Source organism: Urocitellus parryii, chromosome 2 (genome assembly GCF_045843805.1).
Source record: "Urocitellus parryii isolate mUroPar1 chromosome 2, mUroPar1.hap1, whole genome shotgun sequence".
NCBI lineage: Eukaryota > Metazoa > Chordata > Mammalia > Rodentia > Sciuridae > Urocitellus > Urocitellus parryii.
Window position 1 is genome coordinate 225,353,118 of NC_135532.1, and position 25,829 is coordinate 225,378,946.

Genomic DNA, 25,829 nt, shown 5'->3' on the forward strand with positions numbered 1-25,829 from the left:
CGTCACCTTGGGACAATCAGTCAAGGCAAAGGACACAGGGAGCTCTGTTTGCTCTGCTCTATAGCAGACTTGGGCAGAGAGCCGCACACAATGAGCTCATCGCCACCCACACTGTGCCCAGCCAGTGAGGCTCCTTTTCCTGCATGCAGGACTGAGCCAGGGATGCACTTGGCTGGGGCTCCCTGTAGGGTGGTCTTCTTCTCCAGGGGTGGTGACCATTCTCTCTGGTTTATGGCATAAACTTACACATCATGGCAGAAGTTCATTTGACCCATTGCCTGAGGACACACGGGCTGTGAGGGGTTCAGTGACAAGTGAGGGGCCCCTTGTCCTACACGCCAACTCCTGCAGCCCAGTGCTTGGTCCTGGCCTCTGTCCTCAGTCCTGCTTCTGCACCGGCCACAGGTAGTGTTCCCTTGCTGGCGATAGCCCACCTGGTCTCTCTCTGAGCTGTGGCTGTCTGCAGTGCCAGTCTTAGAGCTGCCTGAGGCTCCAAATGGCATTGCCCAGGCCTCTGCAGGGCTGGCTTGTCCAGCCTGTGTCCACCATCAGCTAACTCCTGGATAAGCTGAGGTCACCACAGGGCACACGATTTTTGGTCCTGCCCCAGGTCTGTGCATTGGGGGCACATGGGCATGATGGGCCTGGAAAGTCCCACATCCTGCAGCTGGAGGCCTAGTGCCCTTTCTGGTAGCTCAGTGAAGCTACACCTGCGACCACATCTTGAGTCCTGGTTTATTTGGGGGACTAAACTTCCAGATCCCATGTTCCCAGGATCCCTTCAGCAATGTGGTCCCCTGCGCACAGGTGAAGTCTCCACTCAGCCCAGACTGAGACTGCTCTACCTCTCTACAGGGCCCAGCTATCACGTTGCACTGAGGTCCTCATCCACAACAGTTCCCTGTGACCCTGGACATGTTACTGCCCCTTTTGAGCCTCAGTTTTCCCATTTGGGAAGTGGGGCCGGTTTGTCACATTCTTTTTTTTTTTTTTGGGTACTGGGAATTTAACACAGGAGTGTTTTACTTCTGAGCTACATCCCAGCCCTATTTATTTTTGAGGCAGGGTCTCACTAAGTTGCTGAGGGCCTCAGCCTCCTGAGTAGCTGTGATTACAGGCATGCAGCACCACACCCAGCTCATCAGTTTCCTAGCTGAAGTGTAGCCAGTTCTGAGTGGCTTCGGGTGGTCAGCTTGAGCTCACAGAGTGGCCGTCTGCCTTCACAGGTGATTGGTGGTGGCAGTGTGGGCCTTGGGGAGCAAGGCCTGTATCTGGCTGCATCTTTCCTGAGGAGGTGGGCGTCTCCAGCAGCCCAGGGGCCTCAGCAGCACCACAGATCCTGTGGCTTAAGTGGCAGTGTATGTCTCCTAGGCCTGGTTTCTCTCCTGAGCGTGTAGACAGTGTCTTCTCACAGGGTCATCTTCTCTGCCTGTGACCTGATGTTTTAAGAACATCAGTCAGAGCCGCGTGCAGTGGTGCATTCCTGTACGCCCAGCAACCCAGAGGCAGGAGGATCCCAAGTTCAGGGCCACCCTGGTGGTGGGGTGGGAGGTAGGTCAGTGGTAGAGGGCACAGGGTGCTTGGCAGCCCTTGACAGGGAGCTGTCCCTGGGCCTTTGTCTGTAGCTTGGCACACACTGCTCCAGCTTTCCTCATTTCCCTGAATGAGGGCACAGCTGCCCTGGCCCAGGCTCTGTGGCACTGCAGTGTGGCCGTGGCTTCCGCTGTGCAGGGGGACCAGCGGCCCTCCCTGTTGTGTGCAGCTTGTGCTTGTTTCCCCTGCCCTGGAGCCAGGTGAAGCTGTGCTGAGTGGATCACCTTCAGAAGTGGCTGGCAGGGCTTCAGACCTGGCGCTAGACTGACGCATCTGTGGGGCCCAGGCTGTTCGCTTGTCTGAGCTTACAGGAGCACACCCCATTCCCACTGCTGCCCCGCCCTGGGACAGTGTGCCCTGCCAGAATTCTCTGAGGTGCAGCACGTGGAGAAGACCTGGGGTGCGGGAGGTGATTGGTGGTGGCAGTGTGGGCCTTGGGGAGCAAGGCCTGTATCTGGCTGCATCTGGCTCTTAGTTTGAATGTGGTCAGCCTGGTTATGGAAGGGACAAGCAGCCGATGACAGCTGAGTACCCGGTCATCCTCAGACTAGATGGGGTCAGTGGGCATGAGGCCAGCATTGGGGGTCCCTGACAGTGAAGGTGTCCAGCTTGGCTGCCTTCGCACCACCCACCCCACCCCACTGGGAATCCTTCTTTTCTTCCTTCACTGGGGCTGTGGTGTGGGCTGAGAGCTTTCCTAGATGGAGTCCCAGGAACCCCAATGCTATGGGACCAACTGATGGTGTTCCTCCAGTCCCTGGCACACACCCTCGAGGTACAGCCAAGAGCAGACACTGGATGTAACTACCTTCCTGTCCACGCTGGAAGAACACTTGTGCTCTCAGGGGGATATCGCCTTGGAGAGCCCGCTACCCGTCCACAGGCTTCTGCCCAGTTCAGGTTCCTCCCTGCAAGCTGTCCACTAGCCTCTTAGTGTGTGGCTGTCCTATAGTCAGTCCTGAAGGTCAGCTTGGGGTGGGTCAGAGAAAGGGAGGCTTCCTTGTTAGTAATGGCCTGGGCTTTCTGGGGGAAGTCCAGGGGTCTGTGGCCATTGCCTTAAAGAGCTACCTGGTTGTGCTGGCACACTAAACTGTCCCCAGTGCCACACGGAGCCTGTGGAAGTTGAGGGCTTGCATGGCCCAGCTGCTGTGAGTCGCAGCGGCCTGGGTGTGGGGCACTGCTGCCCTGGCCTCGACTTCAGGCTCTTCAGCCTCCCTGTGGGAGCTCTGGGCTGCCTGCTTGAGCAGAACACTGTCTTGGACGCTCGTTACTCACCCACTTACTCTCTCTCCTCAGGTGCTGAGGCAAAGGCCATTTTGCCCAAGAAGGAGAAGCTGAGGCTGCGTAGGGAGCGATGGCTGCAGAGTAAGTCTATGCCCCGTCTGCTGGGCACCCACACTGCCTTGCTCTCCTCAGCTGGCGGCACCTCTGCCATAACTGGGCTTCTGCACCAGCTGTCCTCCCCACTTGGGGGTACCAGGAACCAGAGGAAGACACCCAAGGGGGATCCTTCAGCTGCATTCATGACCACTGGTGTGGCCCGCTGACCACCGAGGTGCTGGAGGGTGTCAGGCAGGCCTGGTCACACAGCAGAGTGCAGTGGGCTGTTCTGGATCGGGGTGCAGCTGCCCACCTCTTGTGAGCCCCCGAGGGTCAGGGTCTGCTCCCTTGGAAAGCTGCCGTGCTTGTCCCCTTGTTGGTCAAGAGGACCTGTTTCTGGGTCCTCCTCCAGGGCCTCTGGGAGGCGGCTCTGCTCCACCCAGCCAGACCTCTCCAGCAGGCCACGCTTCTCTCCTTGCTCCTTTTGGTTTGGAAAATGTAGTTATTTGTGATGCTGGATACTTGCTAATGTTTTTCTAAAGATTTTCTTCTTTCTTGGAAAAATACCAAAAATTGTTTGTGATTTTTTATTAGTTATGTTTTTAGTATTATTCTGCCACCTTGTAAAATTGATTTGGAACTTGTTCTTCATATTCTCACATGTTGAAATACGGATCAAGTTACTCTTGAAGATTTTAAAGAAAGTGTCATGTTTTTCAGAGGCAGTGCTCGGGCAGTTTTCAGTCCCTTCCATAATTGATTTCTTGTTTTCTGTCACTGTTTGTATGTTTTAAAAGAAATGATTCCTTCCTTTATTTTCTTTTTCACAATTCCTTATCACAGAGTTGTACAAAACACTCTTAGTAAGGTAAAAGTTAATGGATCCTGGGCATTCAGATTTGAACATCCCTGGGGTATGGTTTTTTTTTTTTTTTTTGGTACTGGGAATTGAACTCAGAGGCACTTAACCACTGAGCCACATCCCAGCCCTTTTTATTTCTTAAATTTTGAGACAGTTTCACTAAGTTACCAAGCTTGGCTTTGAACTTGGATCCTCCTGCCTCAGCCTGCAGAGTTGCTGGGATTACAGGTGTGGCCACTGTGCCCAGCGGGGCTGTAGTTCTAACACATATTTGGGATGTGTAAGTTTTCATCTCTGTGCCAGGTTGTTTTGTTGTCTTGGAGTTGATTATTTGCTGCTCATGTCTTCCCCTGAAATAACCAAGTCAGCTCTGAACCTTGATGTCGAGTTGAGGATGTGTGTGCTTCCTGTTCCTAAGCATCTGCCATGTTCTCTCCATCAGTCTTTCTTTGCACCACCACCATTTCTGATTGGTGACTTTTTATCTCGTCCAAAACAGAAAATTTGTAATTGTCATTCCTATTCTTGTTTTCTAAATGACTGTTTTATTAATCTCCTGTGCTGGCTTTCCTTAGACTTGTTTGAATGACCTAGTTCCTCTGTTTTCATTAGCAACGAAAGGCTGTATATTGGCCTCTGGATGCAGCTACAGCTACATCTCCCAAGTTGTTTTTACTTAGTATTTTTTTTTTTTAATTTCAAAAACTTGATTCAGAAAAGTGAGAAGAATTTATAGTGAACACCCTTGTACTTACCACATGCATTTTACAACCAACCCTGTCTTTATTATGTAACTATTTATCCTTTCCTGTCCATCCATCAACAATTTTTAAATGATTCCAAAGAAGGTTGCAGGCTTCAGTAGGCTTCACACCAAATAATTCTGCTGGAGTTCGGTTGGTTTATGGAGACTTCCTCCCCCGCCCCCCCTTTTGAAGACTGTATTTACGTACAATGAACCCTGGTGTCTAACAGGTCAGAACACTTGTAGCTGAAGTCCCCTTCAGAGCACTGACCTTTCCCGTCACCCAGAGATCCCTTCCCTTCAGGATATCTCCCTTCCTAGCTGCCAGAGGGAGCGTAGCGGTCAGCTGTGGTTGTCTGAAGGCCAGGTTTGGTGACTCCTGTGAGCCAAGTCCTGAGGAATGTGCTCTGTGTCTGTCTTCCTGCCAGGTTGCCCAATGCGGTAGCCCATGCCCCTCATGGCAAAGAAGCATCTCTGTGGCCCAATCTTCTGTTTGTGGGTGCCTAGATTTTTCCATTTTTGGCCACTGTGAATAAGACTGTAATGAACATTCTTTTCAACTCTTTTCTGTGGACATGTTTTTGTTGCTCTTGTGTAAATACTTAGGAATAGAATGTCGGGTCATAGGGTAGGTGTGTGTTTAGTGTTACAAGCAGCTGCCAGACATATTTCTGAAGTAGTTGTGCACTTGCACCTCCAGCGGCATTGTGTGAGAGTTGTGGTGGCCTGCAGCCTTGGAGGTGTCTCCAGGCCTGGCTGTCTGGTGACCCTGGCCTGGGGTCATGGTGCAGTTAGTCCTCACGCTGTGGCAGAGACTTTTCATGTGCTTTGTCTTCAGTGACTTACATTTTTCTTGAGGCCCTTTGCCTTCTTATTATTGAACAATTCTTTATAAGTCCTGGGGACCAGTCCTTGATCATTTGTGAGTTCACAAATATTTTCTTGTAGACCATGCCTTGCCCGTTTGTTTTCTTAGAAAAAAAGATTCTTTGATGACAGGAGTTTGATTTTGAGAAGTTTCTTCTCTATTTTCTTACGTGGTTATGGTGTATGTGTCCTACTTGAGAAAACTTTGCCTAACCCTGGGTCGTGAGGATGCTTTCTTTTGAAAGTTGTGTGGTCTGGATTTGCATTCATGTTGTCTGCCGTGGGTCAGTGGGAGGGCCGCTCTCCTTCCCTTTGCAGACCTGTGTGGGCTGTGCAGTTATTGCCCACCATTCCTGATGAAGGCTCTCTTCACTGGCTGGCTGTGGCACCCAGGAGGCCTCCGGGGTGGGTCTGAACTGCACCTTGACAAGCACCTCCTGTCTGGGTTGTGGCAGCTGCAGGTGAGGCTGGAAGGCAGATATGCACACGTCCTCCATCTCAGTGGATCTTGCTGTTCTTGGTTCTTGGCATTTCCGTATCATTTTGACCATTCGCACGTCACTTTAAGAACAGCAGCGGCAGTATGATGGGGATTGCACTGAATCTGCACTACACGTCAGTTTGCAGCAGTGTTGGCTCTGCAGGTCCGTGAACATGGTATATTTCAACATTTATTTAGATTTTCTTTAATAATCACCAGTGTTATGTAGTTTTCAATATAGAAGGGTTTTGTGTGTGTGTTTGCTTTAGATAAACTTATTTCTGTATTTTATAGTTTTCAATGCTATCCTAAATGGAATTTTCTCTCACTTCTAGTATGTAAAAGTATTACTGACTTTTTAAAACCTTTGATTGATTTTTTTACATTCCCCTTGTACCCTGTGATCTCAGTGACATGACATGTCAGGCCGGGGAGCTATTCTGTGGGGCCTAGGGTCTTTGGGAATGCATGTTTTCTGTGGGTGTTGATTTTCCCTGGGTTGAGATGGTTGGACTCCCGTCAGTACGTGGCTCTGCTCCTGACCTCGGGTTACACTGGCTTGTTCTGTAGCCCTGAGGACCACCTCGTGTCCCCTGCCCTTCCCATTCCTCCTGGGTGCCCAGCCTCCCCCGTCACTTTCTGTCCCTTTGCTCTGCTTTGCTCACTCCCACCACTGACACCTGCAGCATGTCTCCAGATCGTCAGGGCTGTGGTCCTCGTGCCCCTGGGTGGGGGTGCCAGAGGATGGTGGCCCTTGAGAGTTTGCTGGTTCCACCTGACTCCCCTTGGCTGTGCATGCCCACTGCTGCTCCTGCTATCCTCGCGCTGGTCTTAGTCACTTGTTGGAGTTCACCAGTCCCATAGGCGAGCCGTGTCCCCATAGTTTTGGTTTCTTTCCCTTGGTGTCTGGTGAAGTCCGCAGCTGTCACTGTGGTAGTGGCCTTTGGTTCCTCTTTGCTCATCTGTGGTGTTTCGCTTAACCTGTAACCTTAGGAGCAGTGTGAGGGAGGAGGTGGGGTAGTTCTGCTGCTCTCTGCTGGCCTGAGGGCTCGAGCTCCTGCCACCTGCTGCAGATGCTATTTCCAACCCGCTCTGAGATGCAGCTCTCTTGCTGCCTGTTCTGTTTAAAACAGTGCTTGACCATTCTTATGCATTGAGTCTTTTTAAAAAAGTAACATTGAGAATGAGCTTCCGGGTCTGCCTAACATCCTGTTACTTAGGCTGCATCACATCATGGTTAATCAGAAGAACACAGGAGGCCCTGCCCACACGGCTCACCCCCCACACTGTCTGAGCCTCCAGGTGGGAGTGCCCTGAGGCCGCAGTCTCCTGCCCCTGCACTGGGCTCATCCTGGAGTCTTCTGATGCTGGCCCGGGGCTTCTAGCAGGGCTTCCTCTGAGGAGCTCCTTCTGCTGGTGGCATTATTGACCCTTGACCATGGTTGGTGAAGTTCACCGGCTCTGTTCCTGGCACTCCCTGTAGGGGCAGGCTTCTCCCCGTTGGTCCCTCCTCAGTTGGGGCTGTGGGAGTCGCCACCTCCCTGTCACTGAGCGTTGGGCACTCCTGCAGCTGACGTGTGGGCTTTGTGTCTGTCTGCAGGCACAGCAGGCCTCTGCCGAGCTGTCCTGGTTCTGGGGTCTGCAGCCCCAAGGGACCTTGCCCTGGAGCAGCCCTGCCTGCTCGCTGCCCTCCTTCCACCCAGGGCCAGTCCAGCTCTCTGGGGTGTGTTGGCTCCCACAAAGAGAGACTGGTTTTGGTGAAGGGCTGAGTGACAGGGCCTTGTCTGCTGCAGCACCTGGGAAGGAGGTTTTTGTCCAGGATCTGCACCCTTCCCACCAGCCACTTGCAGGCAGGCGTCGAGTTGGAACGCATCTTCATGGTGGTTGTGAAGGTGAACATCAGACCCTAAGGCTGTGCCTTCTGTCTCCGCCCTCTGCAGTCCATGTACAGGGTGGAGCCTACACCTCCCCTTTGTGTCTCTGGCCCTCTGCCCCCTTGGGCCTTTCCTCTGGGCCCTCCCCACTCGCTGTTGTGTTGCACAGCTTATACTGTTTACCCCCCTCCCCACATGGGGCTCTTTCTCCCTCCTGAGGGCTCAGTGGGGCGCCATGCAAGCCCTAGTTGCCTGGAGCGCAGCCTGTAGGTGCTAAGCCCAGGGCATGTTTGTACCTCTGTGCCCACTCTCCAACCCTGTGCCCAAGCCCTGCACCAGTGTCTCTGTGCAGAGGAAGCAGTCCTCGCTGCCACAGCTCCAGGCTCAGAATCAGCCCTGTAATTAAAAAGTGTGCCTCTGTGCTTAAGGGGAAAAAATAACTCAGAGCCGGCCTTCCCCCAGTCCTCAGGAGTGGGGTGCTGGGGATGGCAGGAGGTGGGGGTACTGTCTGCCTGCACAGAGGAGGCAGAGCCGGGATCAGCGCGCTGGTGGGCCTGCGTCTGGGCCCCTCTGGGTATGTCACCATGGGCAGCCACCATTGGCTCTGGGCTGTGTCTTGTACTTTGGCATCTACTCTGTACCTAACTCCTGTCTCCTCTGCCTCAGAAATCGAAGCCATAAAGCTGGCAGAGCAGAAGCTCAAGGAGGAGCGGAGACGCAGGGCCACGGCTGTGGTGGGGGACCTGCACCCCCTAAGGGACGCCCTGCCCGAGCTTCAGGAGCTGGAGGCAGGCAGGCGGCAGCAAACCAGAGGGTGAGTGTCCAGCACACTTCCAGAGCTGTGGCCAGAGGATATGTGTCCCAAGGGGAGAGAAGGGGGCCAGGGGCCATGAACCAGTGCTTGACCCGGGACCCTCACACTGTGCAGAAGCCTTGAGCTAGTGTGGCTCTGCAGGCCGAGTTCCAGGTCCACCCCCGGCAGGTGACCTGGCCAGCTTTGCAGACAGCTCTTTTCTCATGCTGCTGTCACTCCTGGCTCAGTGGCAGCTGGTCCCACTGTTGGCCTCAGCCTTCTCTCAGTTGCCCCTGCATGTGTGCCTGAGTCTGCTCAGGGCCTCCACAGGTGCCATGCATCTCCCTGCTCTTCCCGCTGCCCTCACAGCGTCCATTTCCCAGTCGACCTTCGCCAGCCACCTGACGGCACTCTCCCTCCCTGGTTTAGTCCCTGTGATCAAAATACTTGACAAGAATAACAGGAAGAAAGGTTCAGTTTGATTTTAGGGGTCTCAGTTGGTAGACGGCTGACTCCTTTCCTCTGGGCCTGAGGAGAGGCAGGACAGGGTGATGGAAGGGCTTGGTGGAGGAGCGCTGCTCTGTTCAGGCAGCCAGCGAGCAGAGGTGGAAGGGGGGAGCGCAGGGAGAAGGCGCCCTTCCAGGGCAGCCCCCTGCCTGCAGTGAGCACCAGGCCGCCACGCAGACTAGGGCCCAGCTGCCTCACCTCCTGGCACTACTGCATAGACGTTCAACCACGGGGCTCCTCCACTTCCTGCAGAGGGCAACCCCGGAGGACAGGCACTCCTCGTTACTGGGCCAGGGGTGCCCGGCAGGAGTGTGGAACCCACCTGCAAGCTCAGTGCACAGAACCACATCGGGCAGTAAAGAGAAGACAGGCTCAGGGCAGGTCTGGCCTGGGCACTGGTTGACAGGGGCTTGAGGGGACAGATGGGAAGCGTCAGGGGCATTTTGTTCTGTCACAGTTGCTGGACTTTCATCATTTATTTCTGTCATTTCTAATTTTGCTTCTTTAAAAATAATTCTTTCTCCTACTGAATTTCTATCTGAGGAGAAACGGGCTGTGTGCAGTTAGATGAGGGATTGCCCTTCCACAGGGCTGGTAGTGACATGCCACGGGGCCAGATGGTCACAGGCCGGCTTCCCGACACAGACGCTCCCAGAATATTCGGTCCAGACGAGGAGCTGCCACCGGGTCGAGACTGGATGTTGGACAGTGCCAGCAGTACAGATTCCATTCCTGGTTCTGGAGCAAACAATGTGACCCTGGCCAAGGGTCCCTTCCCTCTTTTCAGTTTTCTCATCTGAAAAATGTGCTTGGCTCCCAGCAGGGAGAAGGCTGTGTAAACAGGCCGCCTGCCCAGGGAGGAGGGGTGTGTGGCGCTCCAAGTGGGCTGGGCTGCTCTGGGCTGCTGCTTGTGGGAGGAGCAATCCCACCTGCTCAGCCTCCTCTTCATTGGGGTCCCTGCCCTCCTCCTGGGCACCCCAGGTGTCAGGGCATCTTGGCTGTGGGCAGCCATTAGAGGACTGTCCACTTGAAAGCAGCTTCAGGCCTGTGGCAGAGCTCAGCCTGTGGACCTCGCCCCCAGCTGCCTGTCAGCGGCCCCCTCTGGGATGCTGCCATCCTCGGGACAGAGGGACTGCGGTGTGCCAGAGTATGGTAAACTTCAAATGATACTTCCTGAAGTCCTCCCCTCTACCCAGGACCCCATGGCAGCATATGACACTTGGCCTTCTTGTCTCGAAGCCTCCTCCTGGCTGTGAGGCTCTCGCTGTCCTTGGCTTCGACCTTGATAGTTCTGAGGGGCCAAGTCAGGCACATCTTAGGTGTCCTTAGATGGAATGCTTCTCACGTGTCCGTGCGTGGGTTGGGGGTGGAGTTGTCAGGAGGAAGCCCCAGAGGTGACATGCTGCATTTATGACATCCTACCAGGTGCACATACCAACCCAGCTGGATACCATGATGCTTGTCACCTGGGCCACCTGGGGAGGGGTGCTCAGCAGGTCTCTGCAGTGACTCTCCCTTTCCTTGGTGCTCTCTGGAAGCAGGTGGGGAGCGATGCTCCTGTTCCCCGAGGACATGGGATTCTGTACAAGTGACATGGGATTCTGCCACAGTGGGGACTTTGTCCGTTCCCCACTTACTTGCTGACCAGGTGCTTGCTTAATGGCGGTGTGGACTCACAGGTGTATTTTGTACTTGGGCTCTAGCCCAGGGCTGCTCCTCTGTTGCTGAGGCTGTCCCAGCCTCCTCATAGTCCCTGGGTCCCTCTGACCTGTCTGTCAGGGTGGGGTCACTGGGTGCTTCTGAGTGCTTCTCTTTCAGGCATCAGCAGGTGCTTGGGTTCATGTGTTTCCTGCTCAGGCCGGCACCCGCTGCTTCTCCAAGGAGCCCTGGTTCTTTGCCTTAGAGGGGTGATGCCAAGGTTTGGCACTGGGGGCGCTGTTCACTCCTGGGGAGTGAGCCTGCACAGAGACGCCCACGTGTGTGCCGGCCTGTGCCGTTCACATGGGGTTCCCCAGACGCCTCACTTCTGCCACCAGTTGCCAGTGTTGGCTCAGGACTGCTCACTCTCCGGCTTAGTGATCTCTGGAAGGTCTTGCTGGACTCCTTGGTCACAGTTGTATAGCAGAGGCGTACAGGCTAAAGCCAGCTGAGTTGTCAAGACACAAGGACACAGTACAGGGAGGCCTGGGTGGGCTTCCAACCATACCCTCCCCATGGAGTCTGGAGAGCTGGTGGGGGAGGCCCAGTCCACTCTGAGCCTCGCAGGCAGCAGCGGAGCCAGCTGCTCCACTGGGAGAGAAGCTCCCCTGCATGGTGGCCCCAGGGCACTTGGCCTCCACTGCCCCTTGCCCCACCTGCCTCTGCCTCATTGGATGGTTCCTGGGGCCTCTGGGGATGAGAGGCGGGGCCTAGGACTCAAGGTGCCTCCTGGTATTCTGGGTCAGGAGACCGCCAGGGCTAGAGTCATAGAAAGCTGGAGCTCAGGCACTATTTTGAGTAGACACTGAATGTCTTTCATTCATATTTTAAAAGAAACATGAATAAGAAATTAGGTCTCCTGTTCTGGAGGCTAAATTTAGGTGCTGGCCTGGGGCTTGGTGGTTTTCTGTCCTTTCTCTGGGCCACCTCCCTCTGTGGGTGTCTGGCTCTGCTGGCAGCTCCCTGGGGAGAAACCCAGTGGATGTCCCATCATAGGCTTCCCTCCCGCTGACCACAGGGCGGGTGGGCAGAGCTGCCTGATACTGTCCCCAGGAGTTGTGGGAGCTCTGCTAGGCACTCCCACCCGCCCTCAGTCTGGCCCCCTGAGGTGGTCTGAAGCTTCCCAGGAAGTGGCATGTCACAGTGGCCTGGTCTGTGCCCTAGCCTCGTGGTGGGCTGCGTCTCCCCTTCCTGGAGCATCCCTCAGCTCCTGCAGGGGGGTCACAGCAGAGTGGCAGGTGGAACACTCCTCAGTCACAGAGCATGGCCCTCTAGAGAGGTCAGAGCATGGCAGATGTTGGGGACTTGCCTGGTGTGGCAGCAGTAGTGTGGACTTCCCATGCAGGCCCTCTGCCCTGGCAGGCAGTCTCACGTGTTCCCTGGGCCCAGGGTCTTTACTGGCTGTCCATCTGGATGGCGTGCTTTTGGCTCAGGCCTGGTGGGGGGGGGATTCAGTGTGAAAGTCGGGAGCTATGCACCCTTGGGTGGTCGTCTCTTCCATGTCACATGGGAGCTTTGAGTGGTGGACAAGTCCCAGAAATGTGGGTGTCAGCTCTGGACATGGTGGTGAGGCTAGGCCTGCATGAGCTGAGCAGAGCAGATTCTGGGGACTCCACCGTCTGGTCCGAGAAACTGGGAGCCATGTATACTCAGGGCAGGTGTGGGGTGAAGTGGTCCTGGGCTGACTTTGTGGCCTCTCTTTGTCCACAGCAGGGTGAGCAGCAAACCCAGGCCAGCCGAGCTCAGCCGGATGAGTGCAGCCCAGAGACGGCAGCTGCTGTGAGTACCGGCTTCGCCCCTGGAGGCTCTGCTCTTGCTTAATGCTGACTCTGGGAGGCTGCCTTCCTTCTTCCTGAAGAGAGAAGCTGCAGTGGGCCCTGGAGGCAGGCCCTGAATGCAGCAGCCAGCAGCCAAGGGCAGCGTTCCAGGGGACTGCCACACCCTCCACGCTGTGTCCCTTCCTTCCCCTGCTGGGGCGTGTGCCCTGGCTGCAGTTAGCCCCCTGTTAGCGAGGCCGGGAACCCATCAGGAGGGCCAGCACCCCATTGTCTGCAGAAGTTGGTGCCCAGGTGTTGTCCTGAGTGAAACAGGGTCCGTCCTGTTTCACACCATGGTGAGGTCTCTGCTCCCTTCAGAAGCAGTTGTATTCTTGGTCTCGGGTGACTCTGCCGAGGCATTTCTTCATGCGGAATGCTCTTCAGTGTGCTGAGGCCCCCTGTGCCTCCTGTGCATGTTAGGACCTCTGGTTGCTCCTGGGCGGAGCTTGTGTTGAACCGGGGCCTCCTGTGTCTGGCTCTTCTCTAGAACCATTGTGGATCGGCTTGGCCTCCCTGTCTCCCACATCTTCCCCTAACCCGTTTCACTCTGGATACTTTCTGACCCTGAGTTTGTGTCTTCTTATAGATTTTGTGCTGATTTGAACCAACTTCTTCATCAGCGGCTTTGAAGGCAGTTTGTGTAGGCAGAAACCCTCTCTGTGGCCTGCTGCTCCCTGTCCGTCTCCCTGCCCCAACCTCTCCCAGGGCCCAGCCTGCCCAGGCAGCTGCCTCTGCAGGGTAGCTAGGTAGGGCTGTTGCTTCCTAGGACTTACCCAGCTCCAGCCTTGTGTGTATGGTGCCCAGTAGTCTCCCTTGTCTCTGTTGACTGCACTGCCTTTGGAGGCTACTCAGGGTTGTGACCCCCTGGCCTCATTAGGTTGAGTTTGGTTTCCTTTTGTTTGTGTGCAGTATCTGAGGAGAGAAAGAGGAAGCAAGTTGTTCACTACCTGGATTTGAAGCCAGAATTCTAGATTCCTCCTTGTGTCCATAGTACCTTACCAGTATACATGGGGCGCTCAGATCACCCAGAGAATTGGTTGTCTTGACCCCAAGACCTGAGGGAAGTATGTGCTTCGTCCCCTGCATGCTCAGGCAGAGCTGTTCCTGAGGGGCACTGGCTGGGCACATGTCTCAGTGCTCCTAGGGGCAGGTGCCACTGACCAAGGAAGGGGCTGTCCTCAGGTGGATGGGCACCTCCAGTGGTGCAGTGCGCCCCTGGGGGTCAACCCAGCTGCCAGGAACCAGGAGCCCTGTGCTGCGTCCAGGCAGCCTCCACCCACACATGTGCTGCCGAGCACCTTCACGGAGTCTTGGCTCCCTTGCCAGCCCTTGGCCTTGGCTGAGCACCAGACTTCTGAACCCAGTTCAGGACTTTACCACCGGCCAGCAAGCTCACTGCCAGGGTGGCCCAGGTGCTGGCCTAGGGCCCATCACTGAGTCCTAGCTATGACTGACCAGCACCCCAGTGGTCTTACCTGGACCGAGGTGGCAGCCTCCTGCTGCAGGGTGAGACATCAGCTAACAATTGGCAACACCCTGGGCCTCCAGGGCAAGGCCAGAGGATGGGCTTGGCCCTCTCTGCACTCACTCAGGCTGTCCCTGTGAGCCCTGCGCAGCCTGTCCTGGAGCCTCCAGCTTCGGTTTCACGTGTGGGATTTGCACTTAGGTTCCTTCTGTCACCCCCTGGTCACCTGGCTGTGTGCAGGGTACAGAGCTCTCCAGTGGGGTGGCACGGCCATGCTGGGGTAGGGAGAAAAAGGGTGAGAGGCCTGGCCCTGTGGTCTTGTGCATCTCCAAGCAGAACAGGCTGGCTGTAGGGGTCAGGGTGGCCTGGGACTGTGCCAACCTGTCACCATGGCACCCAGGTCCTTGGTGTTCTCCCCGCCTGCTTGTGGCTCTCGTGTGCATCTATTTTGGGCTTGCCAGGGAGAAAGCCACCTCTTATGTAAGGCAGCATGTCTGGGGTGTGCGTGCTGCTGCCACTCCCCATTCTCACTGCTACCTTAGCAGCAGTCCGTCAGGCCCCTCCTGGGCACGCTGGGCGACCCCCACTATAAATTCCACAGGTGGGTCTAGGGCTGTGAGGAGACTCCAGGGCTGTCACTCCCCATCTGTCGGGTTTCCCTGGGAACTGAGCACTGTGCTCCACGTATCCACTCCAGTGTCTGGGATGTGGGGAGAGGTCGGTCCCGGGGTTTGAGAGCTTGCCCTTGGCTCTCTTCTCTGCGGGGCCCAAGGGGACTCCTGCCCTGCTACCTGCTGACCTCTGGTCTCCATTCTTTCAGTGAGGAAGAAAGGACCCGGTTTCAAGAGCTGCTGACCAGCCCTGCCTACAGAGCCAGCCCCCTGTTGGCCATAGGGCAGCAGCTGGCTCACCAGATGCAGCTGGAAGGTGGCAGCCAGCTCTGACAAGGGCAGTGGTGTGCTGTGAGCTCTGAGGGACGCACATATGGACAGAGGTACCCAGAGAGGGCTATCTGCCTCTGACTGTCCCCTGAGCCTAGATGGACATCCTCTCCCAGGTCTTTGAAAACAGTCTTTGAAACAAACGGAGGACTTCATGGATTCCTTCCTATGCGTCACCAGGCCCTTCCCATGGGTCCACTTCCACTTTGGAATCTCCTGCATTTCCTACAGCTGGGCTGACCCTAGGACAGCTGCCCCACCTCCCCTCAGGACAAGCCACACCTCACCTCCAGGCTGGGCTCCACGCTCCTATGGTAGACACCAGTGGGTTTGCCAGGCCTGCACTCAGACCACTTGGACGTCACCAAGAGGCACCACCGATGCCCTGCTGCAGCCACAGCACATCTGGAAAAGGAATCTCACTGCAGGTGACTCTGATCACAGGGAAGGCCCAAGGACAGCGCCTGCTTGGTGAGCTCCTCCACAGACGCAGCCCACAGGTCCCCGGTGCTGTGCAACCCCGTGGGCTCTCCCTCAGCAGCCGCCCTCCCTCCTACGTGGGCCTCATCGTCTGTGGGCTGCAAGCTGTGCTCTGTGAACTTAGGCACAGATGGCCTTGCACAGAGGCTCCCCGTGACAAGAACAGATGGGCACTGTGGACAGGCCTGTGAGGGTGCACACAGCTCAGTGGGGCTCGGTGGCTGGGTTGCAGGTGGCCATGTCTTCCTCGTGATAGTTGGTACAGCCCGAGGTGTCTTCCTGGGGAAGGTGTATTCATGATGTGCTATTTTAAGAGAGAGCTCCTGGCTTCCTGGTCTTCAATGCTTTTGTCTAACCTGGCTGTCCTGGCCCGTGGCCACCTCTGGTGATGCACCTATCAGGGCTGGGGGCCCTGTCTTCTGCCTGGAAACCAGGGCTACCTTGGGAGAGCAGACCACAGGCTGTGAAGCCAGCCTCCAGTTTGCTGGGAACAAGGATAGGAGCCAGGGTCCTGGGACATGGGACAGACTTAACAGAAGAGGAGCTAAACGGGCACCCCCTTGCCTGCGTGGGCCTCTCGGTCGCCCAACAGAGTGGGGTGTTGCCTCTCTCTTCACAGGAGCAGAGCCCCTGTCACCCAGTGTTGTGCCGCTGGGGCACCTCGTGGAGGCAGGGTCTCTGGGCAGGGTAGGTCAGGCTGTTCTTCCCCAAGTAGCCCGCCACTTCCCCAGCCACCCGTGAGGAGGGCGCTGGGATCTGAGCGTGCTGCAGCAGCTGGTCTGGGTCACCTCTGTCTTCATAAAATGAATATGAAGGTTTTTAGTGAGGTTAAGGGAAGAAGCCTCTGTTCAGTTGTTTTCGTGAATAGACCCTGGAGCCCTGAGTTCCGATTTAAAGGGTAAATAGCAGATAAAAGCCCTCTGAGGCCCAGCAAGGCCATGAGGCCTCCCTAACAGGCAGAGGCTGCAGACCCTGCTTGGGACGCCTCATCAGGCACAGCACTGGCCCACACACAGTGGGGAGGCGCAGGCATGTGTCTCCTAGAGAGGGGGTGCCTGTAGGGCGGGCAGGGTGCTGCCGGAGTGGGACCTTAGTCTTCAGAGGCTTGTGCTGTGGGAGGAGGTCAGGTCTGGGGTCAAGCCCTTGAAGGAGTGTCAGGACCCCAGCCCTCCTCTCCTCTGTCACCTTCCTGGCCACTGCGAGGTGAGCAGGCCCAGAGCACAGCCAGGCGGCCATGCGTGAAACGATGGGACAGAAGGAGCCCCTCCTTCCAAGTTCCTTCTTCCAGGGTTCTGTCAGCAAGGTACAGCTGACGATGCCTCCCTGGAGGAAGGGGCCCACACAGTGGGGTCTCTAGGCGGGCCCACACAGTGGGGTCTCTAGGCAGGCCCAGGCCATCGCCCAGCACCCCTCTGTCCTGAGCTGGGCTCACCTGCCCATGGAAGGGAACTTGTGGAGGTCTGGGGAAGGGAGGTGAGGGGACCAGGACCCAGCACCCTGGACACACCATCCTCAGGAAGCAGCCTCTGACCACTGCAGGCCCTTCTCCCTGCTCTGGCAGCCATGTCCCAGTCACCAGCTGCCTGACGAGCAGCATGGCAGACTTCAGGCAGCCTGGGGCTCTGCCTCCCCACCCCCATCTCGGGGGGGCTCCCTTGCTGAAAAGCGCCCTGGGACTGCCATGGCAGATGACGACACCTTGGCCCAGGATAGGGTCCCGCTCCAGTACACCCGTGTGTTGTGTGGCAGATGCTGAGGTCAGAACTGCGTTCAGTGCCCACTGGCAGCCATGGCAGGTGCAGGACACCCAGGTCACTGAGGTGCACGTTTCCCTGTGGCTGGACAGGGCCTGGGGTCCTCAGGCTGCCCTCTCTGCATGGCCATCAGGGGACAGCGCCTCTGCTTCTGGCTGCTGGTGTTGCTGACAGCCGGGTGTCCCGTGGCTCCAGCCATATCCTGTGTCTGTCTGGTCTTAGCACACCACTCAGCCTCACTCCTCGTGATCTCATCTTAACCAGTCATGTCTGCAGTAACTCCCATTTCCAAATTTGGTCACATTCTGAGGTCTTTGGACATGAAATTTGAAGATGTCCTTGGGTTGGGGGTGTCTTGGGTCCCAGAACTTTTTTTTTGTACTGAGGATGGATGGAACCCAGGGGCGTTTTACACTGAGCCGCACCCCAGCCCTTCCTATTTTTTGAGATGACGTCTCACTAAGTGGCTGAGGCTGGTCTGGAACTTTTAATCCTCTTGCCTCAGCCTCTGAGATTACAGGCGAGCACCACCAGTCCCGTGGGCCCTGCAGTTCTAGAAGCCCCCATCCCTGGCTGGTGACACATGGCTTGGTGGGGCAGGGAAGAAAGGTGTTGGTGACGCAGGCGAGGACCTACATGGAGCAGAGCTGGGCTTGGGGTTGTGGGGAGGGGCCCTGCCAGAGGGGCTGGGCTGGGAGGCAGGACTCTCTCTTTGAGGTTGAGCACCTCCCCGCCCTTTCCCAGCACCCTGCACACCTGCACGCCTGTGCCTGAAGGTTCCCTGCTGGCTGTGTCCCTTCATTCCTGAGGGCACAGACCCGCAGTGTAGGGTACCTAGAAGGGGTGCTGCTGGGTGAGTGAGTGGAGGGCTGGGTGGCCATGCCCTGCACCTGGCTCCCACGTCCCCAGCAGCCCTCCCCCATGGTCTCCATCCACCTAGAGCCTGGCCTCCTTCCCTGCTGTCAGGGCCATGAGCCAACTAGGGCACCCAGGAGGAGCAGGTGGGTTATCCCAGCAGGGGTCTTGGAGGAGGTGGAGGGGGGCCAGGTGGCACTGCTGCAGCTTGTACCTTGCACTGGGGGTGGCCTGGAAGCAGCAGGGCCTGTGCCCCAGCCCTGAGGGGTTGGCCTGCCTGGCTTCACACTTCCACACTGAAGTTTGTAGAGGCATGACCACCCTGTCCACACAGGCTTTGTTCAGAAGAGGCTGTCTCTGGCTCGTCCACCCCAGCCTGAGCCACAGCATGGCTTTTGAGTGAAGGCTAACGAGACATCACCAGACTTGTCCTGGGCAGGTGGGCAATGGCCCGCAGCACAGCTGGAGGTGGGCAAGACACCCACACTGACGCGGCTCCCAAGCTGGGATCAGGCCTGGGTGGATATGCCCGTGAGGCTCCTGTGCTGTTCGGGAGCCAAGTGCTGATACACAGCAGGCATGTTGCTTCTGGAATGTTCCTTGTGCAGTGATAACATCATCCGAAACTTTGGGAGGTGCTGGCTGCCACCCAGGTCCTGCCTGCATGTGACTCCCTGGGATACCAGGCCTCCAGCCTCCAGCGTGTTCTCCACTGCAGCCTGTGACCTGGCTTGGGTTTCTGAGGATGCAAGGAGCTGCAGGCTGGCAGATGGCAGGAGGTGGCCTTGCTACCTTCCTCTGAAGCCCTGCTCCTGGGGCATCTGGCCTTGGTTCCTCAACAGACCTTGGCCCTATTGTAAAGTCAACGAGTCCCAGTTGGGCTGTATTTTTCTTCTAAAGGTGTGAAAATGTGAGTTAAAACAGTAATTTCAGGCCCACTCCTGGAGCTGGATTGTGTTGAGTCTTCCTTAAGACTGAAATTTAAATGTCAGAATTTTGTAGGATATCACTCGGAGAAAAATGAGCAGTCACTTGTGTTTCCGAATCCAGACGTTTCAGGAGCAGATGCAGAGGCTTTGGGGTCCCTGCAAGGTCTTTTGGGGCCTGGGGCCTCATCTCTCTTGTCCACATCACCAGAAACAGGCTCTGGAGCCAGGGAGGGGCATCCCTGGCTGGGAAGCCCGGGGTGGGGCTTGTCCTCCTTGGTGGGGAGACAGGCCCGAGGGGAGGCTTCCGCCAGGCCCACTAGACCTGGGGAACCAGGTGCTAGGTGTGGGGCTGCTCCCTGCCCGTGAGCCTACCCCCAGGCCTTCCGCCCTTGACCCAGGGCAAGTGAGGTACACCCATACCACGTCCGCACCAGACACTGCACACACATGCAGACGCACATGTCTATGCCATGCACACACACACACACAGGCATCCCGGGCACCTTGGTTTCTCATCTGGAGAGAGATGGTTTCATGGAGGGATCCTGATTCCCCTGGTATCCCCCAGTCACCTCAGTAGGTGACAGGCAGGACCCATGTCAGGACTGCCGGGGCACGTCCCCCACTGCACCTCCTGGAGTGAGCCACAAGCCTTCTTGTCGTTTGGTGGCTGGGTTTTCTGGAGAGGCGGTGGTCACTTCCACCCTGGCTCTCCCCTCCACTGGGGTCGGGAGCCGGTTCTCATTACCTGATGAGGGCAGGCCTCTGCTCAGCTCTGCAGGAAGGATCTCTACAGCTTTTCTTCTCACCTCCTGGGACCCTGGCGTCTCTGGCATGTGGCCCAGGATCTGACTGGAGCAGCCTGGCCTGCCCAGTTGTGGCCCAGCTCCTGCCCAAGCCTGTCCCTTGGCAGGGCCATGTCTAGCTCCACCCCATTCATTCAGCCATCTGTTCTGGTGTGATCTTTGGGCAGCCCCTGCCACATGCTGCAGGAGAGAGGAGACCCATCCCACGTGAAGCTCATCTGTGGATGTGGCAGTGCAAGACTTCGTGATGCCATCAGCAGCCCAGGCGCCACTGTCTCATACTTGTCCTCATTCTAGAGTGTGGTGGAGCAAGCCCCAACCATCACATGCACATTCCAGGCAGGAGGAAGAAGGAACGAGAACAAATGGCAAAAGGAACTAGAAAGGGTTACTTTTACTAGGAAGGTTACTTCTTTTCTCTTGTAAAAGCTTTTCTCCAGGCCCACCCAGCAATGTCCACTTCCACCTCTAGCCAGGGCTGGTGTGATGGTTTGGTCCCTGGTGCAGCAGTGTCCAGTGGCGGGGCCTTTGGGATGGTGGTTGGGTCATGGGGACTCACCTCATCAGTGGATCCGTCCAGCAGCCAGGAGCCGAGTGGCTTCCTCCACCACACAGTCCAGCTGCTATGAAGCTCTGCCTCAGCTCCAGCCCAGTGCGATGCAGCCGCTGGCCATGGGCTGAGCCTTAAGCCCTGATCCAGATGACCTTTCCCCTCTGAATTGTGCAAGTTTGGGGGTTCCAGTCAGCAGCGAAAATGCCATCCAGTGCACCCAACTGGCGTCCCCTCCCCAGGTGGGAGGGAGGTGGGGCAGCAAGGAGAGCTAAGCAAGGGGAAGAAAGCTCCTTCCCAGGAGCGCCCTGTTCCTGACCATGTGACCCCACCTTGGTCAGAGACTTGGCCAGGGCAGCGGGCCTGCCGTGTCCAGTGCACCCTGCTGCCCTTTGAGGTTTGTAGTCAGTGGGGCGGGGGGGGGAGGTTGGTGATGCTGCCGTGGGGCTGTGCACGGGGGCCGGGGCACTAGTGGGTCTGTCCTGCGGCCAGACAAGGCATGCAGGCCAGGAAGCCCTGAGCAGAGGACCCCACTGTGCCCCTGCTTTCCTGCACCCGCAGCTCCACCTGAAGACTGGGCTGAGGGGATGTGAGACGCCCAGAGTTCTTCAGCAGTGGGTGGTCGAGGCCATCTGTTCAGGCAGTTCTGGGTGGGTGGGGAGTTGGGGGCCTGGGTGCAGCCCTGACTGGTCAGCCAGCCCTGCTTCCAACACCTTTCCTGGAGGCCACGAGGTCCCAGGAGGGGTTGGCCTGACAGGACCCCCCAAGTTCCCACCCAGTGACCACAAACCAAGGTCTGGAACTTCTCAGCAGGAACTGTCCACATGGATGTCCATGGGCTGCCCTCAACTGCAGGCCATGGTCTCTGCTCTAAGTTCCCCTGATGAGGTGGCAGGTCCTGCAAGTGCTTTTCACCACCAGTGGGTACACACAGTGGCAGGGGGCTGGCAGCAGGTGTCCAGCAGGAGCAGTGACCTGGCCCTGGGGATAGTGGGAGGAAGGCCACCTCCTTGCAACTGTCTCTTCTTGGCTCAGAATTAGGCCCAAAGTCCCAAGGCAGGATGCTCCTGTGACAAGAAAGCTGTTGCCCGGGTGCTGCTCTGCACAGGACCCAGCACTGTGGGCTGCAGGTGAGCAGGCCCAGCTTGGGCAGGAGACTCCCATCTTCCAGAAGGGAGCCAAGTGGAGAGGCGTCCTGGCTGTGACTGGCGCTGAGGCTGACCCTGTGGAGCCTGGGCCATTGGGTCTATGCCCTGGGAGGGCACCTGTCCCCTGCAGTAGAGATGTGGCATGAGATGGTGTCAGAAGAACTCAGTCACTTGCTTCCAAAATCACTCCCTCAGGAGGTGCTCCTACCGCAGCTAGGGACAGTCGATGGCCCGTTGAGCAGCCTGGCAAGGACCAGTGTCAAAACGTGCAGGACATCCCTGACTGGCACAGAAGCCCTGGTGGGGCCTGAGCTCGGGAGCCCCCCTGCCCTTGGCCTGTTGCTGGTTCCCTGGACCTCATGACCAGCTCCAGGCTCTGTGCTCCCAAGTTCTCTAGTGAAGGGCAGCTTTTGTCCCTGACCTCTCTCTCGGGTCAGCTGTGCTCCCCACCTGTGCCTGGGGCTCCGGCCCCTCCTCTCAGCACTAGACCAACCTGGAGTGCCACACCCTCAGTGGGCACAGGCGAGGTCCAGAGGTCCAGCCGTTGATCTGTCCTGGATGGGGTGGGAGCCTTGGCTGGAAGCCAGGCTCTGGGGAGAGGCTGCCCCCGGGCCATGAGCCTGAGGGCCTGGGCTCAGAGGCCCTGGGCTCCAGCTGTGATGTGGCTGCATGCTGGCGCTGACACACAGCCAGGGGCCCCTCACCCTCTGTCCTCCCAGGGGCCCCTCACCCTCTGTCCTCCGGAGGTTTAGGAGATAAGGTTGGGCGGCCATACGGAGGTCACTGTGAGGGCCCCTGGTTGCTGGTCAGTGTAGACCACTTTGCCGCCTGTGTGGGGACAGGATCGGTCTCCAGGGTCTATCTGTCCACCTGTACTCAGAGGGTGGACAGCCTCAGATGGTGCCCGGCCATGTTCCTGCTCGCCAGGGCTCAGCAAGGAGTCAAGGGCCTCTGCCAGATGGGCGGGTGCTGAGTACAGAGGCACCCAGTCCTGCCAGATGGCAGGGCTGGGCAGTGACTGCTGACACAGCCCACCACTCACCTTGCCTGGGGGCAGGGTCCAGTATGAGACCCCTCAGGTGGTGTGAGGTCAGGAGCAGGCAAGGCTGAGAGCAGCTCGGAGCTTCGCCTCTGCGAGGTCTGGGACTCTGAAGCTCTCGCCAGCTGAGACCTGAAGACCTGTGGCCTTGGCTGCCTTCCAGAAGAGGCCTTGAGGTGCTCAGCCATGCCCCAGGAGTGGAGCAGGGATGGCCCTCCAGGACAGGTAAAGGGCTGGCCTGCTCAGGCGGTTCTGGGTGGATTGGGGGCCTGGGTGCAGCCCACTGGCCAGCCTACCCCTTCAGGTGGCCTGCAGCCTTCCAGAAGGCCCCATCCACCCCGTGGCTTGGCTCAGGGCCTCTGCCCACCCCCAGCCTCCAGTACCTTGCCCTGAGCACGTGGCTCATCAGCAGCAGTCTCACTGGGCTCCCTCCAGGTCCTGGGAACTCCTGTCTCCTTTGCCACCTCTGGGCCCCTACAGAGACCATTGCCCTGCCCCACTGCAGACCTGTCCTCTCCCTCCTGGCTGCATGGATCACTGTGCCTCCTCTCAAGAGCCTCCTGAGATCCTGGAGGCAGAGATGCCTTTCAGGGCTGCCGGCCGACCTGCCCACTCTTCAGCGCCCCCTCCTGGGACCCCGCACATCTGGGCCTGGATGGGGTCTCTGCAGAGCTGAAGGTTGACTTGTAGCAACTTGGCCCTTGACGCAGGCTGGGGTTAAACCCAGGGTGGAGTATGTAGAAGGCCTGGGCAGCAGGCAGGCAGTCTGGATGACTCGCCTGTCCTGGTCAGGATGTCTGGGGAGGGGCTTGCCTCCTCAGCACCCACAGGTAGGTCACCTCGCCCATCTCTGACTTGCCACTTATTACTGTCAGTGTCACTACTATGTGACAAGATTTGCCGTGTCCAGAGCCTTGGCCATGGGAAAACAGCCAGCCAGGGTGGGCACCTGGAGCACAGCTCGCAGAGATGGTGGACTATCCGCAGGGGCTCTCCGCCCTGGGGCCCTGCTCCCCACAGGCTGTCCGCACCGGGATGGGCAGCCTTTCCCCCGTACTCCCCTCTTTCCCTTGGCTGGGTCCCACCCCACTGCGTCAGGCCTTGATCTTGGAGAAGTCACTCAGGATTTTCCAGAGTCTTTGGAGAAACACCTGCCAAAAAGCACAGCCACCAAATAGTAAGCTGGACACTGCCAGGTGTGTGCCACCACCCCTCCCTGGGATGGCCTTGGGCGTGCACACATGCACACACTGCCCCCCCCCCCCCCCCCGCAGCTGCTCACCCAAGCCTTCTGCCAGTTAGGCCAGGCGTTGGCTTTTCAGTGTGGACCCCAGGTTCAGGAGCAGGTCCTGCTCTTCCGGGCTGTGCAGCGTTTTCAGAAGAGGTGGGACCTGTCAAGCTGCTTCCTGCATCCGCTGAGAAGCTCTGAGCTTGTTACTGTTTCCTCCGCCAGGCCTGCAGGGCGAGCCTGTTCAATCCCACAGGCCCTGGGACTTTGTGTTCCTGAGGTCTCATCAGGGTACAGAGCAGTCCTTAGCCTGCTGAATTTCCTTCCTGGGGCTTCATTTTGGAAACTGGCCCCTACTCATGGGTGACTCGCCTGCAGCCTTTGTTCCCATTTGACCTTCCTGGGAAGCAGGGACTTCCTGGCTGTGTGTCTGCCCATCATGGCTGAGCCCAGCAGAGGCCTTCCTGCAAGACCCTGGGAGGTGCTCTGCATAGCACCTGTCAGCTCGTGGTGTGTGTATGTGGGGTGCATTTGTTACTAGTCTGCAGATGTGGCCTCTGGTGAGCTAGGTCCTGCTGTGAGGACCACATGGAGCTGAGCAGAGTTGATGGCTCACAGTGGCCTTGATGTAGGAGCAAGAAGTCAACAGAGGTTGCTTATGCCTCTGAGGCCTTTCTTTGAAATCTCAGTGGAATCCTCCCTGACCCCCTACCTCCAGCATCCTGCATTTCTGCAAAACCAGCATCACATGGATGTCACTAATGTCTGCCTCCATCTTAAGCAGTAGCCACACCTCCAGGGACCATGGCTGCAGCAGCCTCTGAGTGCCTGGGCAGCCCAGCACAGTGAAACAACTTGCTAGGAACTCCTGTTCATACAGGGTGCACTGGTTTCTTCCCAAAGGAATTTTTACTTTTACACCCTTGACCCTAGATGGGTGTGGTCTTGCCAATTCCTGGGATCCTCTCAAACCATCTCTCTTATTGTTTCTGGGTAAAGTACTTAGCATTTCTGTAGTAGTTATAATTTCTTTAATAACCATATCTTCCTTGGCCTCAGTTTTACTCAAACTTTTCTAGCCACACTGCAAGTTTTTCAAATTTTTTTGCTCTACCTCCTACTCCTGATTATCAAAGTAAACTTAGCTAGAAGCCACCAGCAATATCTACACTACCTCCTGAATGCTGAGCTGCCTTGAAATTTTCTCCACCACATTAATTAATCCACCACCTTTAAATTCAACCTCACAGAAAATCTCAGAATGTGGGCAAAATACAGACAACTTCATAGCCAGAACATAAGACAAATGGCCTATAGTCCAGTTTCCAATAGTGTCCTATTTCTGCTCTGCAACCTTATGAGCCCAGTCTTTACTGTCCACAGTCCTGGTCTTCTGAGCTCCCACCAGAATTTTCAGTTAAGCTATAACATTCTAAAGTCTTTCCAGCTTGCAACTCTGAACTTTTCAAAATTCCTCCCACAAACAAGCTCCAAAGCTTCAGAATCGCATGGTCAGGTTAGTCACAGCAAATACAGGAATCCCAAGCCCTTGGCAGATAACACCCCTGCTGAGAAAATGACTTTCTCCTTCAATCTCAACCCTAAGAACTGGAACTTGTCCAACTATGCCGAGGAGAAAACTGGGCCTGGAGCCTCAGGATGTCAGCCTCCTGCTGAGAAGACCCCACCCTCTCAGGCCAGGGCTTCTCTCCCCTGGTGCTGCATGGAGAACCTCTGGAGTCACCCTCAGACTCAGCTGCTATGGAGTGTGTGTGGGGGGGGGAGTGGCTGGGAGCTCGGGGAAGCTGTTTAGATGAGGCTCAAACAAGCACCGCCATATATCAAGCAGCTGTAAAACAAACTTAGCCTTGTGATAATATTTTGGTTTTGTTTCCACTATACACACCTAGAAAAATGTGAGCAGCATCTCAGCCCAGCGTGAGTGCATGCCAAGAACTCTGGCCAGCTGCTCTGCAGCATGCCTCTGTGTGCCCAGAGGGCCACTGCTCAGGCAGGCCACAGGGAGAGCCCAGCAGGGTCTCCCTCCTCAGCTCCTGGCAACGTGACACCAGGAGGT

The 25,829-nt window shown here is 56.8% G+C and overlaps 1 protein-coding gene across 2 annotated transcripts in view; it reads left to right on the plus strand.

The window, feature by feature from the left end:
* Positions 1-18,979, plus strand: part of Slx9 (SLX9 ribosome biogenesis factor) — a 40,130-nt gene extending 21,151 nt beyond the window's left edge. Inside the window, exons 3-6 of one of the 2 annotated variants that reach the window (XM_026380219.2) lie at positions 2,890-2,958; positions 8,409-8,556; positions 12,451-12,519; positions 14,843-18,979. In XM_026380219.2, coding sequence (XP_026236004.1) covers positions 2,890-2,958; positions 8,409-8,556; positions 12,451-12,519; positions 14,843-14,966 — 410 coding nt within the window. In that variant the 3' untranslated portion in view covers positions 14,967-18,979. The remainder of the gene's footprint in view (positions 1-2,889; positions 2,959-8,408; positions 8,557-12,450; positions 12,520-14,842) is intronic. The other variant, XM_026380220.2, reaches the window with a different exon arrangement.
* The last annotated feature ends 6,850 nt before the right edge of the window (positions 18,980-25,829 follow it).